Genomic DNA, 13,880 nt, shown 5'->3' on the forward strand with positions numbered 1-13,880 from the left:
CAATTGTTAAACAACAGAAGCCCCGAGTGGAGCCTGGCTCTGCATGCAAATCAACCGAGTGCCGCCATCGCTGGCTGACCTAACCCTCTCAGCTCAAGACCCTGTTACCATCGCCACAGTCATTTAAATGTCCCCGACACTTTTTTTTTTTAATTTGAGCCCGAGAACAGCAAAATGAAATTCGTGTTTTCAGAAGACTAAGCTGCCATGGTTTGGGAAGTTTAGATTTAAAGAGAGGGGCGGCAAGAGCAGGTCTGCCTGGTCTGAATGGAGGACTCCTCAGCCAGCCATCTGGGGTGGTCCCCAGCTCTCGGTTGATTCTAGTGGTTAGGGTTATTTCCTAGGAGAGTTGCCCAGAAACTTTGGCTGAAATAGGTAGGGTTAATCATTAAAACACAAAACAATAACCTCAGTCCTTCCTTTGTGTAGATTTGACAATAAAGAGTTGGTGGCGAAGATCCTGTCTTCAGTGTCAAGTCTCTTCAAATCCTACCCCTTTAATTTCCAGGGTGCCAGGATCCTGTCTGACGCCGAGGAGGGCTCTTATGGTTGGATTACCATCAACTATGTGCTAGGAAAACTAAAGGAGGTGAATATCTTGTAGCACGCACGAGGGCAAAACTCCCTGGGAGGCCAGTGCCATTGCTTTCTCCGGCAGTACTTGGGTCACTAGCCAGAACAAATTCTGGACGAATGAGTGAATGAACAAATGAATCTCTTGCCTCAGTTGTGAAAATCACTCATGGTAGAATTCTCTTACAAAGAACTGCTACTGCTGGAATAAAGAAGTTCTATCTTCACTTCATGAAGCCTGCATTTTGTGATTGGCATTTGGTAGATTTTCAAAGAAGAAATTTAAAATCTATCACTAAAACTAAGAATAGCTGGTGTTTAATTATGGAGCCTGGTGGTGTAGTGATTACGCATTGGACTGCTATCCACAGGTTAAGTCGTTCAAAGCCACCAGCAGCTCTGAGGTAGAAAGACTTGGCTTTCTATTCTGGGAAACAGTTACAGTCTTAGAAACCCACAGGGATCGCGATCAGTCAGCATCGACTCGATGGCAGTGACTCCGAGTGCTTCACTAGCGCTCTGTGTCCTGTGCTGTGTTGAGCAGCTCGCATATACTGCGGATTTCATTCCCAGAAAAGCCTTTTGAATTGTTACTCCCATTTTAGATGCCCAAATTGAGACATCGAGAGAATCTTTAATCTCTCTAAGGTCACACGGCAAATGAGTGATTGAATATGTGATTTGAACATAAGTCTTCCTGGCCAGTGTGCTCTTGTTTAGAAAGACTTGCGTAGACTCTTTTTTTGTTCTGACTGTCTCCAAAGTCCCTCATTTCTTGCCATTGATCTAGTGCAGGCTCAGGACCAGGGTCCTCCAGTGAGTTTTGCTTCATCATTATGCCCTACATTTTTTTGCCTTCTGAAATTCCTGAGTCCAAGAAATCGTGCAAAGATGCCCAGACCTATAGCACCCAATACCTATACTCTCTTTCAGAAACAAGGTCCTAAGAACCTGTCTTGGAGAAAAAATGAGAGTCTGAGCACCTTTGGAGCCTTGGACCTCGGAGGGGCCTCCACCCAAATTACCTTTGTGCCCGTGAACAAGACGCACACGCCTCCTAAAATGTTGAGGCACTTCCGCCTCTATGGGAGGAACTACACTGTGTTCACACACAGCTTCTTGTGCTTTGGGAAAGATCAAGCACTCTTGTGGAAACTGGCCAGGAAGGCGACGGCAAGTATGATTAAGCCCAGACCTGGCCTCCCCAGGTCCGAGCTGCCAACTCCGATACTTTCTTGTCTTCTTCAGTTCAGGAATTGGTCTGAAGTCGGTTGCTTTACTTTCTAAACCTCTTTCCTAGTCTGGTGCCAAGGAAAGTTGGGTATCGTTTCTACATCATTTATTCACGTGGCACTTATTAGAGGTCTTATTTAAGGCAGTGTCTCTAACTACATCTGGTCAACCCCTATGAATTGTTCCATTCAGACCTCACCTCCTGTGTTTGTTTACTGCACTATCTCCAAGGACACTACCCAAACCCTTTCTTAGAAAATGACTTCTCTCTGTTACGGGATTGGCAATGAAAATCACATGCTAGAATATTGTTGTGGGGTGTATGCGACTCATAAAGCCTTCGCAATCATGTTATAATCATCTCCATTCCCTACAAATCTCAGAAAAGGGTTGTCAAAAACAACCTGGGGAAAAGGAGAAAAAAACACCTCAGATGCCAGAAGTACCCCAGGATGCATTCTGCATTTTGAAGACAAGAAAGATTAAACATGCTCAGCACTGTACAAGTACCAAGCACACTCGGACAAACACAAAGCAGGCTGATGCAGCCAAGTCTTCCTTGTCTTCATTGAAAGGCCAGCCGGCTCAGGCACTCTTAGTTCTCAGAATCACTGTCCTAAGATGACCACCATGGGACTCATGGCTGCCGAGAGTTTCCCACGGAACGCCAACACTCCACTAAGCCTCCTATCCACAGCAGCCCTCTTGCTTCTCTTGTACCTACTGAGCTGCAGGCTAAAATAATTGTGATATTCCTTGGTTAGATGATCTAAGGCACCTTCTAGCACTTTGATATAAAGTGGGGGTCGGGTGTGTAATACAGGTTCTTATCGAACTGCCTTAGGCTCAAAAATTAACTTGTTTTTTGTTGTTGTTGTTGTTGTTGTTTTTAGTCAACATGTTCCTGACTTATGTGCTTGGGGCTAAGCACTTAAGACATTCTAGACTAATGGTATCTCTGGGTCCATTTTCCTGTGACTATCCAACTAGGCATGGCACTCCTGGTGCCTGCTATGCAAATCTCAGTACTTCCCAAAGTGGAAGAGGCAAGGCAGGGACATATTGATGCTCCTACTAAGTGCTGGGGTAGTACACGATACCTGCACTGGTTTTTGGACCTGGAGCACTCACACGATACCTTTCTTTTATTTTCCAAAGCCATTTAATTAGGAGCTAATACAGATATCAAACCATTTCATAGTTCAATCACATGAAGCAGTGTTGGACAATTGCTACCACAATCAGTTTCAAAGCATTCTCTTCCCTTTTGAAATCCTTGGTATCAGCTCCCGTGCCCTCGCCCACCCCCCTGTACGCCTCAGGAACCCCTATTCCACTTGCTGTCTCTGCGGGTTCATCAGTCCCGAGCTTCATAGACTGTCCATCTTTGGGCTATGCAAGGGGACTTCTAGGCAGGGGACCCTCTCTTGGCACTATCTTCTCACATGCCTTTCATTGATTTTCCATCCAGAATTTACAGTCTGACCTCCTCCTGGAGCCATGCTTCCACCCTGGATACAGTAAGACAGTGGCCACCAAAGAGCTTTACGGGAGCTACTGCAGCAGGAAATTTTATAATTTGGATCAAGGGGATACCATAAGAATCCAGGGCACTGGAAACTTTCTAGAATGCCAGAAAAGCATCCTTGAGCTCTTCAGTGCCAGTTATTGCAATTCCAACGATTGCGTCTTTGATTCGGTTCACATACCACCAATCTGGGGAAAATTTGGGGTAAGTTTGCAAAGTAATGAGGTGTTTTGGTTGGAACGATTTGGGCTGCAAAGAATTTAAAGAGTAGGATTGATTTGTTTCTTTTACATAATAACTTTCAAGGTAGATAATTTATGGTTTGCTCTTCAGGTCCATGTTAGAACTTGAGATCAGCTTCTCCGTTCCCTGGTCTTTCTTGTGTTCAAAGCAGTTACTGTGCTAAGTAAGCACCAGAGCTTCCTTCCCATGCAAAGCCAAAGCAAGCAGGCAAGAAGTTTCTCTCCTGTATCTCTCGCTCCCATTTTACAGAGGTGTCGGTAAACATCTTTTCAAGTCCCATTGGCCAGAATTTGGTGAAAAGTACATCTTTCAACCCATTGTGATAAAGGAGAGTGGAATATGATGGTTGTTTTAGACTTATCATTCTTTTTGCCCTGGAACTAAAGACTCTTTCTTGAGCATATTTCTTCCCTATATGTATTAGGCTGGGCTGGCTAGAGAAACAAATCCAGTGAAATTCATATCTGTATAAGAAAGAGCTTTATATCAAGATATAATTATATATCAAGAAAGCATCCCAGCCAAGTCCAACTCAAGTCCATAAGTCCAAGAGTAGTCCATAAGTCCCTCTTCAGACTCATATAGAATGCAGGAAGATCACAGGTTGGTGAGTGGAAAGTCATGTGGATATGGCTGCAAATAGGATCAGTCAGCAGAAAGGTGAAGGCGGGGAGACAGAGAGGGGGTGGGGAGGTTCCCAGGTCCCTCCTTATGAGAAGGCCTCGCCCACAAGGAGACACCATCAGTCTGTGACCTGATGGGCAGGTTGAATATTGGGCTTAGCATCATTTTCATTACATTTTGAAGTTTGGGCAATTATTTGGATCCCAGTTCCAAGCTCCTTCTGAAAAGACATTTCTCTGAAGAAGCTAAGTGGATAACCTCTGAGTACATAAGAAGATGCAAACTGAAACCACAGCTGGGGTACCATTGCAAGTCTAACGGAAGAGCTATTTCAGAAGAAAAAATAACAAGAAAAACAACAGCAAAAGCCCCAATGTTAAGGACAATGTGGGGAGATTGGAACTCTTCTGTGTCACTGGAGGGGATGTAAAATGGTGCAATTGCTGTGGCAAAGTTTGGTGGTGCCTCAAAAAACCAAACAGAACTACCTACCACGTGAGCCAGCAGTTCCACTTGTACATATGCGCTTAAGAGACTGAAGGCAGATCGTGCACATCAGTGTTCATTGTAGCATTCTTCAGAGGAGTCAAAACGTAGAAATCATCCACATGTCCATCAACAGATGAATGAACAAACATAAGAAGAAACGGAGTTGTGATATATACTATGGCATGGATGAATCTTGAAAAGATGTTGAATGAAATGTCAGATATAAAAAGGACAAACGTTGCATGAACCCACTTATATGAATTATCTAGAATAGGCAGGCGGATAGTATCGTAGCTTTCATTAGTGATTAGCAAGGTCTGGGGAGAGGTGGGAAGGGGTGTTGTTGATGAAAGAAGAGGGAGGTTTTGTTAGGGGTTTCCATTACGGGTTCTAATGAGTGTCCAGTAAGGGATCGAAAACTACTGGAAATAGATAGTGGTGATGGATGCACAGCACGTGAACTATAATTAATGCTACGGAATTCTATGCATTTAAACAGCAAACTATATATATATATATATATATATATATATATATATATATATATATATATATATATGATTTTTAAAAGATTAGAGAGAAAAATCAATTGCCAAGTAGCTCAGAAACTTAGGTCAGTAGCACAGTGATCTGTGTTCCAAAAAGGATGCAGCTCCTGGATCTGGAACATCACTTGGTTCGTTAAATCACTCAGCAGAGACTTCCAAGTACTCGTGCTAGGGGCTTCTGGTGAGCATCTCCAGATCTCTGAGTTGGCCGTGGTCAATAACTGCCCTTCTTTCTCTTGCAGGCATTTTCAGCTTATTACTATGCAATGAACTTTTTAAACTTGACATCAGAAAACGTGTCCAGTGAGGAGATGGTGACTCGGAAGATGGAGGAGTTCTGCTCTACCCCCTGGGCCGTGGTGCGTGCCTAGAAAGAGCAACTGTCCCAGTTACCCTGTGCCCTTGACAGCGTCAGCTTCCTCTTCAGATGCTTCTAGTGTGCCCTGGCAAAGGTCTAACCCATGTATTAGAGAAGCTTAGATTGCGGACTGAATTAGAAATGCATAAACCTCTAGATGAGCTAAAAACATTCAGAGGCTTAAACAAATAAGGTTTGATTTATTTTTCTTACCTAACACCGGTCTGGCCAGGGTCAGCAGCTTGAACATGTCCTTGTCCGTGCCTCTTCTGCTATTGTGACCATTTCCTCACGCACAGAAGAAGTAGCTTCAGGGATCACAGCCATGATCAAGCTGAGAAGGGTAGAATTAGATGCATCTTTGCAAAGGAAAATAAAGCTGTCCCGGAAGGTGCTCAGAAATCTTTCCCTTACATCTCTTTAGCCAGGGCTCAGTGCGAAAGCAGGGTACAGAATTTTCTGGCTGTCTTAGAGCCTGAGAGCTCCCTGGAGCTGGCTACATTACTGCTGACTCCTCTTCTCCAGCCTCACAGTCAGCATTCTATCAGCAAGGAAAGCAGGCCACCCAGAGAAGACACCCCAGACACTATTGTGGGAACATCCTTTCACCACTGCTCATGTCCAAGATGCCCCCCGCTTCTCATAGTTTGAAGCACATTTACTTTTTCGAGTTGGAGGCACTGCGTCATTCAACAGCCACTCACTGGCCCCTGGTGAAAGTGTCCGGCAAAGAGGTGACTGGCCCGCTCCAGTTACAAACGATACTTCGCATAGAACAAAAATAAACTCACTGCCATTGAGTCGATTTTGACTCACGGCAATCCTATACAGAACTGCCTCTGGAGGTTTCCAAGGCTGTCACTCTTGACGGCAGTGGAAAACCTCTTCTTCCTCTCACGGAGCAACAGAAGGTTTCAAACTGCTGACCTTGTGGTTTGCACCGCAACACTTAACCCACCACGTCATCTGGGCCTCTACATCTCATAGAGGCAAGCTCAAGAGCAGCTATTTTAAGTTGATGCAGTTGCAGCAGTGAAGAGTGCGTTCCTCCTACAAAAGGACGGTCATTAAAACTAGACGCACTGACCAAAGGGGAAGAGAGGTTGTGCAAGAGCCTGTCGATCGGGAGTTCTTCCCACGTTTGCTGCCTGAGTTGAAGCATCAAGAAAGGGGATCCCGGGCCTTCAGCTAGAGCTGCTCACGTGCGTTTCAGCACAATTCACAGATGTTTAGGGGAAGATTTTTGTAGTTGATGGGTGGTCTGCGAAAGACGAGAGGCATCTTCGGGTAGAGGCAACTCAAGTCTAGGCCTATGCAGTGAAGGCGGCTATATAAGCTGCCCTTTGGGGTGGGGAATTGCGTCTTGTTCAGAGTGAAAGCTCGGCCACATTCCCTCTCTTCACCCTCGCCCGTTTCAGCAGCTTACTTTGGAGTGGGATGCTCATACGCAGACCTAGGTTCTGTTCCCATACGCCATGGTAAATTACACAAAGGCCCCGTTAGTAGGCTTAGAAAATTCTGCATGTGGGGGAAATGCTGAAATATTCAAAGGTGCTCTGGTAGTGTAGTGGTTACACACTGGGTCGCTACCCACAAGGTCATCAGTTCAAAATCACCAGCTATTAGGTGAGCGAAAGACGAGGCTTTCTCACCCGTGAACAGTCGCCATCTCAGAAACCTACGAAGGCCATTCCAGTCTGTCCTACAGGGTCTCTGAGAGTGAGTTTCGTGTCATGAAAGAGCCGGGGGAGGGGAGTGCAGGGTGTGGCCTGCATCCTCCTTCAACAAGTCCTCCGTCATTGTCGTCATGCTCGTGATTTCCCCAACTGTATCGCCACCTTTTGTACACAGTTTGGTCCGATGCTTTTCACAGGGTAACCCTTTCCTCTGCCTTGAAACCTCACCCTGAGCAAAGACTGCTGCCCCAGTGCGCTCAAGTTTGGGACTGTTCCTTCTATGGATCCTTGGCAGAGAGCTAACAATCAGGAAGCCAGTATTATGTGTTGACAAGTGGGTTAGATGCTTTGCACATATTATGCCATGATTCGGATGGGGAAATAAAAGGAGGCGCACACCCACTGATGTCTGTAGGTCCCTCAAATCACTGGGTCCCCAAGGCAGAGAGAGGGAAGTCACAGTGACACTCCATGGTCATCCCCTAGTAGGTTAATTCGAGGGTCATACGTCTTTCAGTGACCCAAATATAGCCACTTCTACATCCTGACAATCTGGTCATGCAAAGAACAGCCCAAGTAAACAATTCTTTAAGCTTCTATGCATTTGAAGCTGCTGATAATTAGGTATTTCTGGGTCCTGACGTTCAGCCTCATGGATTTCTAACCTTTCTAGGCAAGAAATCCTGCATATCCTCCTTGGTGTAGGCTATTCCCCCGTGTGTGAGAGTGCAGAGAAGAGATGGGTGTGAAGGAGAAAACCGGTACTGGTCCCACTGCCCGGGAATCTAAAGGCAAGAGCGAGAGAGGAGGGTGGTAGTAAGATCACGGACATTAATTACCATGGTACCTTCTAGAAGCTCTTTCTCCCAGCCCTAAATGAGCGGGTAAGTATAGGGCCACCCCTAAAACACCACATGGACCGTAGCGCTATGTGAGCTGGGGATTTCTTCTCTCTCTCTCTCTCTCACAGTGGGAAAGCGGGCTATAGAGTCGCGGTGGCCCTCGTATCAATCTATCCTCTTCACTCCTAGGTGAACACAACTTTCGCTCATGTGAGTGGGAAGTACTTGAGCGAGTACTGCTTTTCTGGCACCTACGTTTTAGCCCTGCTTCAAAAGTTTGGTTTTAAAGAGTACTGGAATCAAGTCGAATTCTTGAGCAAGGTAATTTGAGTACGTTTTGTGTTCGGGGGGGGGGGGGGGGAGGTCGCTGGTAGTGACAAAGCAGTTTTCATCGTCAAAGTGGTGAAAGTCCGCCTGGTTTTTAGTTTGGATCTGATGCTTTGTTCCCCCGCTTCATCTCTAATCTGAGTTGCCACTTTGTGACAAGCCCTTCTGGGGATGTCCACTGGCCTGGTACTAGCATCCTCCTCCTGCTCAGATAACAGTAACTTACATCTTATGAAACTAAAATATGAGATATCAAAATAATGTAACAGCATGGGACTCTCATACCCATCCCAAAGTCCCTCTCTTCATGCCAGGAAACGGCGATCATGGTCTCTTTCAAGCGACAAATAGCTCTGTTGATTGTGGCTCTTAATGCCAACTGCTTCAAGGTTGACCAGTCTGAAAACTATGTGACAAAGGGGACTGACTGGCTTTCGAAGGGGCCATTGCTTAGAAGCCTGAGCCCAGAGCTAACTTCAGGGCTGTGCTGTACTACATCGCCATCTGCACTTATCCAGGTGCAGGGGGATATTTACATCGACGGCAGCAGCAGCCTTTTAGTATTTCTTTAAGCCCATGCCCATGAATAGAAAAACATTTTACCCGCTTTATTAAATATTGAAATTTCAAGCAAAACAAAATGTTAGAACAAAGGACTGCTTCATCCCTGAGGATGCCAGTTTCATTAGACTCTTGTTGGTAAACTCCATCAATTCAAATGCCAGTATCTTCCTCGTTTCAGTACCCCAGCCTTCCTTCCATTCCACCGTAAGTTTTCATTTCTTTGAAGGCTATGTCTATGTGTCACTTGAGATTGATGCTTAGAGCAGTCCTGCCTCGTCTTCTCTGAACTCTGCACAAGGCAATAACATCAAGGCTAGAGCTCGGCAAACTCTTGAGCAGAGCCCATTCTGTCTCTCACAATAATTAAAAATCACTGCAGAGGCAGAAATATATTTTTACAAACAAATGAAATCATGATTATCTGAATGGTGTTCTTTAACTGGTTTCAATTTTACTTCAGAGCCATAGGTATGTATCAAAAGAGCTGCGCTATCTCAAGAACCCAAGTGTGCTGACCCCTGATCCGCACAATGACATTTCCAACTCAGGACCCTTACCAACAGACAGCCTTCTAGCCCTCAGAGGGAAGAGCGTCCTTTAGAAATTATTTATTCCCAGTATTGGTACAAGTTTTGGGGAGACAGGTAGTTCCACACTGTTGTTTGGAATGTAAATTAGCACCACCTTTCAGGAGACTATTTTGACAGTATGTGCCCAGGATCTTAAAAATATACACATCGTTTAATGCAATTACTCTGTTCTTAAGATATGTAAATAATTATAAAGTGAGCAAAAAGTGAATGTCAGATAGTTCATGCCAGAAACGGGGTAGAAATATTTTACGAGTCAAAGAATGATGTTCATAACGTTTCGTTAAGTGAGCAAACTACACAATTTAGTACCATTTTTTGTTTATGCATCTGAAAAAATAAATTGCATATAGAGAGAACTGGAAGGATAGGTCATAAAATGATGCCAACAGCAACTTCTGAGTAGTTAAACAGGCTGATTTCATGTTCTCCTTTAGCTTCTGTGTAGAAAGATGCCAGAACATGCTTCGCCATTTATTAAGAATCCTTTCGCAGGCGTGCATATCGTCTTCTGATTGTGATAAAGTGAGATTGATTTAGACGAATCATGAAGAAGTCCTGGTTACACAGGAAGCTCCCGGGATCGGACAAGGATGTAAAACGCCAATTATTATTCCCTCGTTTGCCTCCTTTTTGCCACCTCCACCCCTCACACTCACAGCAACAAGACAAATACAAATCTCCAAAGGACTCTTTCAATTACTAGGTTCCTTTCGGCAGGTGACCACTTATCCCATTCTCAGCCTGGCTTCTGGGTGGGAGGGTTAATCAGACTAGCGAAGTATGTTCCAGGGCCCAAAGCTTGCAGGAGTCGATGGGCATTTACAAATTTCTTTTGGAAGTGGTAAAACTCCCAATTCTCCATTGTAATCGTCTGATGTTCTATTTTCCCCACAACCATATCCCTAGTTTATATACAAACTTAGTGCATTGAGAAAACCAAACACAGTGCCCTTCACCTAGTGGTTGTCCAGTATTTGGATGGGTTTCATGACGCTTGTATACTGTCTCTTTGGACCAAAAAAATAACAGCCTCTCCCCACTGTTTGTAGATCAACGGCAATACAGAAGCCGGATGGAGTTTGGGCTACATGCTAAACCTGACCAACATGATCCCAGCAGAGCTGCCTCCGCCTAAACCGTTCTCTCGCCCCACGTACATCACCCTCATGGTCTTCTTCTCCCTGCTGCTGGCGGTCGTGTTCATCCTGGGCTCAGTTATCTTTCAAAAGTCTTCGCATTTTTGGAATTAACAGGATAGCAGGAAAAGTTGAAATTTTCTGGCTGGAATGAGGAAAAAACTAAACAAAATCCTCCCAGGAAGCACTTTTCTCTACTGTGTACAAGACCACCCTTCCTGCTCACTGGGGCCAATCTTCATCAGTTCCAAGCTTCCTGGTCTCTTGCTGGGAGGCATTCACCACCCTTTGGCTCAGTGACTTCCCGGCAGACACTGCCTCTTTTGCCTTTCCCCGTTGCCCACTCTCTTTCATACTACATTTGTGTAAGTTGTGAAGATGTGCCACTTTTCATGCTTTTTGCTTTATATATATAAAATATTGGCTTTTTAAAAAGAATTGTGTGTTCTGAGTCCTGTGTGGAGAATTAAAAAAAAAAAAAGAATCTCAGGAAATGGCTTCCTTGTACTTAATTTAGAGTTCTTTTCTCTCTCCTGAGGCTGCTTGAAAAAAGTTCATGGAAAAATTAAGGGAAAAGATAGTGGGATTTCTTCATGCGCTTTAAAAATCCCGCTTACTTAGTCAACCATCCCGTTCTCAGCCCGTCTTCCGGGTGGGAGGGTGTTGCGGCCTCGGTAAGTATGTTACAGGATTCAATATGCTTCCGCAGTGGATGCGATCCAAATGCAATCCAAAACAGGGATGCGGGCAAGTTACATTTCTCTGAGTGATGCAAACCCGCTGCAGGGTGGAGCACCCAGAAAAGAGATTGGTAAAAAGCTGTTGTACACAGAAGTGTTCAATAACAAGGCCTACTACATGTCAGGAAAAAAAATCGTTGTAACTTAGGGTTGGGGAAAATTCATCCTCCAATTCATTCATTGTTTTTGTTGGTTGGTTGGTTTTAAATTGTGGTAAAACACATGTACCAGCATAGCTCTGAAATATTGCGGGTTTGGTCCCATACCACTGCAATAAAGCTAGTCACGATAAAGTGAGTCGCATGCTTTTGGGGGATGGGGTTACCCAGTAATTATCTTTACACTATATGCTGGAGAAGAATAGCCGTGAACGGAAATCACCAGCCTTTCATTAACAGCTGATTATAAAGATGCACATTGAGGTTTAAAATGATGGCATACCTATTGGCCCAGGATTTAATTTAGTGAGAGAGCTAGATTCGTGTCGGGGTGGGGGCACAAGCGAGTTGCCAGAGGGTGGATGCAGCATCCTTGCGATCTGGGCATTACAGAGTGGAACTGCCCACCAAGCGACTGTCAAGATTGTGGCCTCTCAGAACCAGGTCCCCAGGCTTCTCTTTCAAAGCACTGGAGATGGGTTCAAACTGCCAACCTTTTGGTTAGTAATTGAATGCTTAACTGGTGCTGTACAGTGGCATGCTTTTGTGCAGTCATGGTGTTTATAAACATCCTAGGATGTTTTATAAAGGCACACAGTTTGGCCTCCATCCCCCGCCACCCCACTCCCCCACCTTATTCTGTGAAATATTTTGTGGGAGAAGAAAAGTGGTTATGGACCTCTGGATGGATACAGGAGACCCTTTAAGGATTACCTTACGAGTTGTCAGTTTGCAGGATTGAGTCCCAAACTGGAATTGTGGAGCTGACGAAGGAAGGCGAGGTCTCCCACACACTACACGTCAAAGCCCTGTATCTCTTGAGCCAGGATGATTTTGAACAAAATGTAGACTGCGTGAAACTGTGGGCATGAACTCCACTTCTTTGCTACCCACAACTGCTTGTGTTAGATCTTAGTCATCACCGTACTTGTTCCATCTTTATGCTGGGCATATCAGAGAAGATGGAGGATCTGAAGAAGAACATGGCGTCAGGATTGGAAGAAGGCTTGTTAACAATGTGCAATATAAAGATGACACAACCTTGCTTGCTGAAAGGGAGGAGGACTTGAAGCGCTTTCACTGAAGATCAAGGAGTGCAGCCTTCAGTACGGAGTACAATTCAATGTTAAAAAGACCAAAATCCTCACAGGTGGAACAATAGGTAACATCATAATAAGTGGAGAAAATATTGAAGTTGTCAAGGATTTTGTCTTGCAAAATCTACATCCACACTCATAGAAGCAGCAGTAAGGAGATCAAATGGCACGTTGCATTGGGTAAACCTGCACAAGACCCCTTTGGAGTGTTGGAAATCAGGAAGGTTCCTTTGAGGACTAAGGCGTGCCTGACTGAAGCCATGGCATTTTCAATGGCCTCATATGCGTGTGCAAGCCGGACACGGAGTAAGAACGGCACGTTTGACCTGTGCTGCTGAAGAATGTCGCAAGTACCCAACGACCGCCAGAAGAACAAACATCTGTCTTGGAAGAAGTACAGCCAGAATGCTCCTCAGAGGCCATGCTCACGTAACTTTGGATACGTTGTCAGGAGACCAATCCCGAGAGGACTCCTGCTTGGAAGAGCGGCAGCCAAAAAGAGGGAGGCATGCAGTACGATGGACTGACAGTGGCTGCAACGGTGGCTCAGGTACAGGAACAGCTGAGGATGCAGCGCTGTGTTGTTTGATTGTGAGGGCGTTGCGGGAGTCAGAGCCCAGCTGGTGGCAGGAAACAAGTTAGTAATCAGAAGCCAAATCGGCACACGTAACCCCTTTTGTAGTAATTAGCTACACTGTTATAGCAGAATCTATTTTGTGAGTTTTTGCTTTTTTACAGCCAGGTTTGCTTACATTTATTCTCTCATTTTGTCCTTACAATTGTCTGAAAAAGGAAGCTAAATTTCAAATCAGCATGAAGCTGCTAAGCCAATGAACAGGCATACCTAACCTCAAGGCTGATCTAAAAATATGCTTTGGACTAAATAAGATGATTCAGTGCCAACTAATATTAATATTATATAAGCATTGTTTTTTACCACAGCTTTCTTGGCACATAGTTTACATATCATACAATTGTTTTTGATAATTATTTATTGCTTTACAGAATCTCGCTCTGGTGACTCACTCCATTCTTTATAGAAACTTGTTTTCTATTAATGCACAGCAGGAAACATTCTGTTTAATTAGTTCTGTAGACAAAAGAATCCCACAACCTCCTTTCTGCCATTGAGTCAATTCTAAGTTAATACA

General features: G+C 44.6%; 1 protein-coding gene across 3 annotated transcripts in view; it reads left to right on the forward strand.

Moving 5' to 3' along the window:
* The window catches only part of ENTPD1 (ectonucleoside triphosphate diphosphohydrolase 1), an 84,880-nt gene extending 73,708 nt beyond the window's left edge, over window positions 1-11,172 (forward strand). For all 3 annotated transcript variants that reach the window (XM_075534309.1, XM_075534311.1, XM_075534310.1), the window contains 6 exons: window positions 430-589; window positions 1,507-1,746; window positions 3,278-3,538; window positions 5,481-5,597; window positions 8,304-8,435; window positions 10,648-11,172. In XM_075534309.1, the coding sequence (XP_075390424.1) occupies window positions 430-589; window positions 1,507-1,746; window positions 3,278-3,538; window positions 5,481-5,597; window positions 8,304-8,435; window positions 10,648-10,848 (1,111 nt within the window). In that variant the 3' untranslated portion in view covers window positions 10,849-11,172. The remainder of the gene's footprint in view (window positions 1-429; window positions 590-1,506; window positions 1,747-3,277; window positions 3,539-5,480; window positions 5,598-8,303; window positions 8,436-10,647) is intronic.
* The last annotated feature ends 2,708 nt before the right edge of the window (window positions 11,173-13,880 follow it).

The sequence above is a fragment of the Tenrec ecaudatus genome, chromosome 16, assembly GCF_050624435.1.
Source record: "Tenrec ecaudatus isolate mTenEca1 chromosome 16, mTenEca1.hap1, whole genome shotgun sequence".
In the NCBI taxonomy this organism is placed as follows: domain Eukaryota; kingdom Metazoa; phylum Chordata; class Mammalia; order Afrosoricida; family Tenrecidae; genus Tenrec; species Tenrec ecaudatus.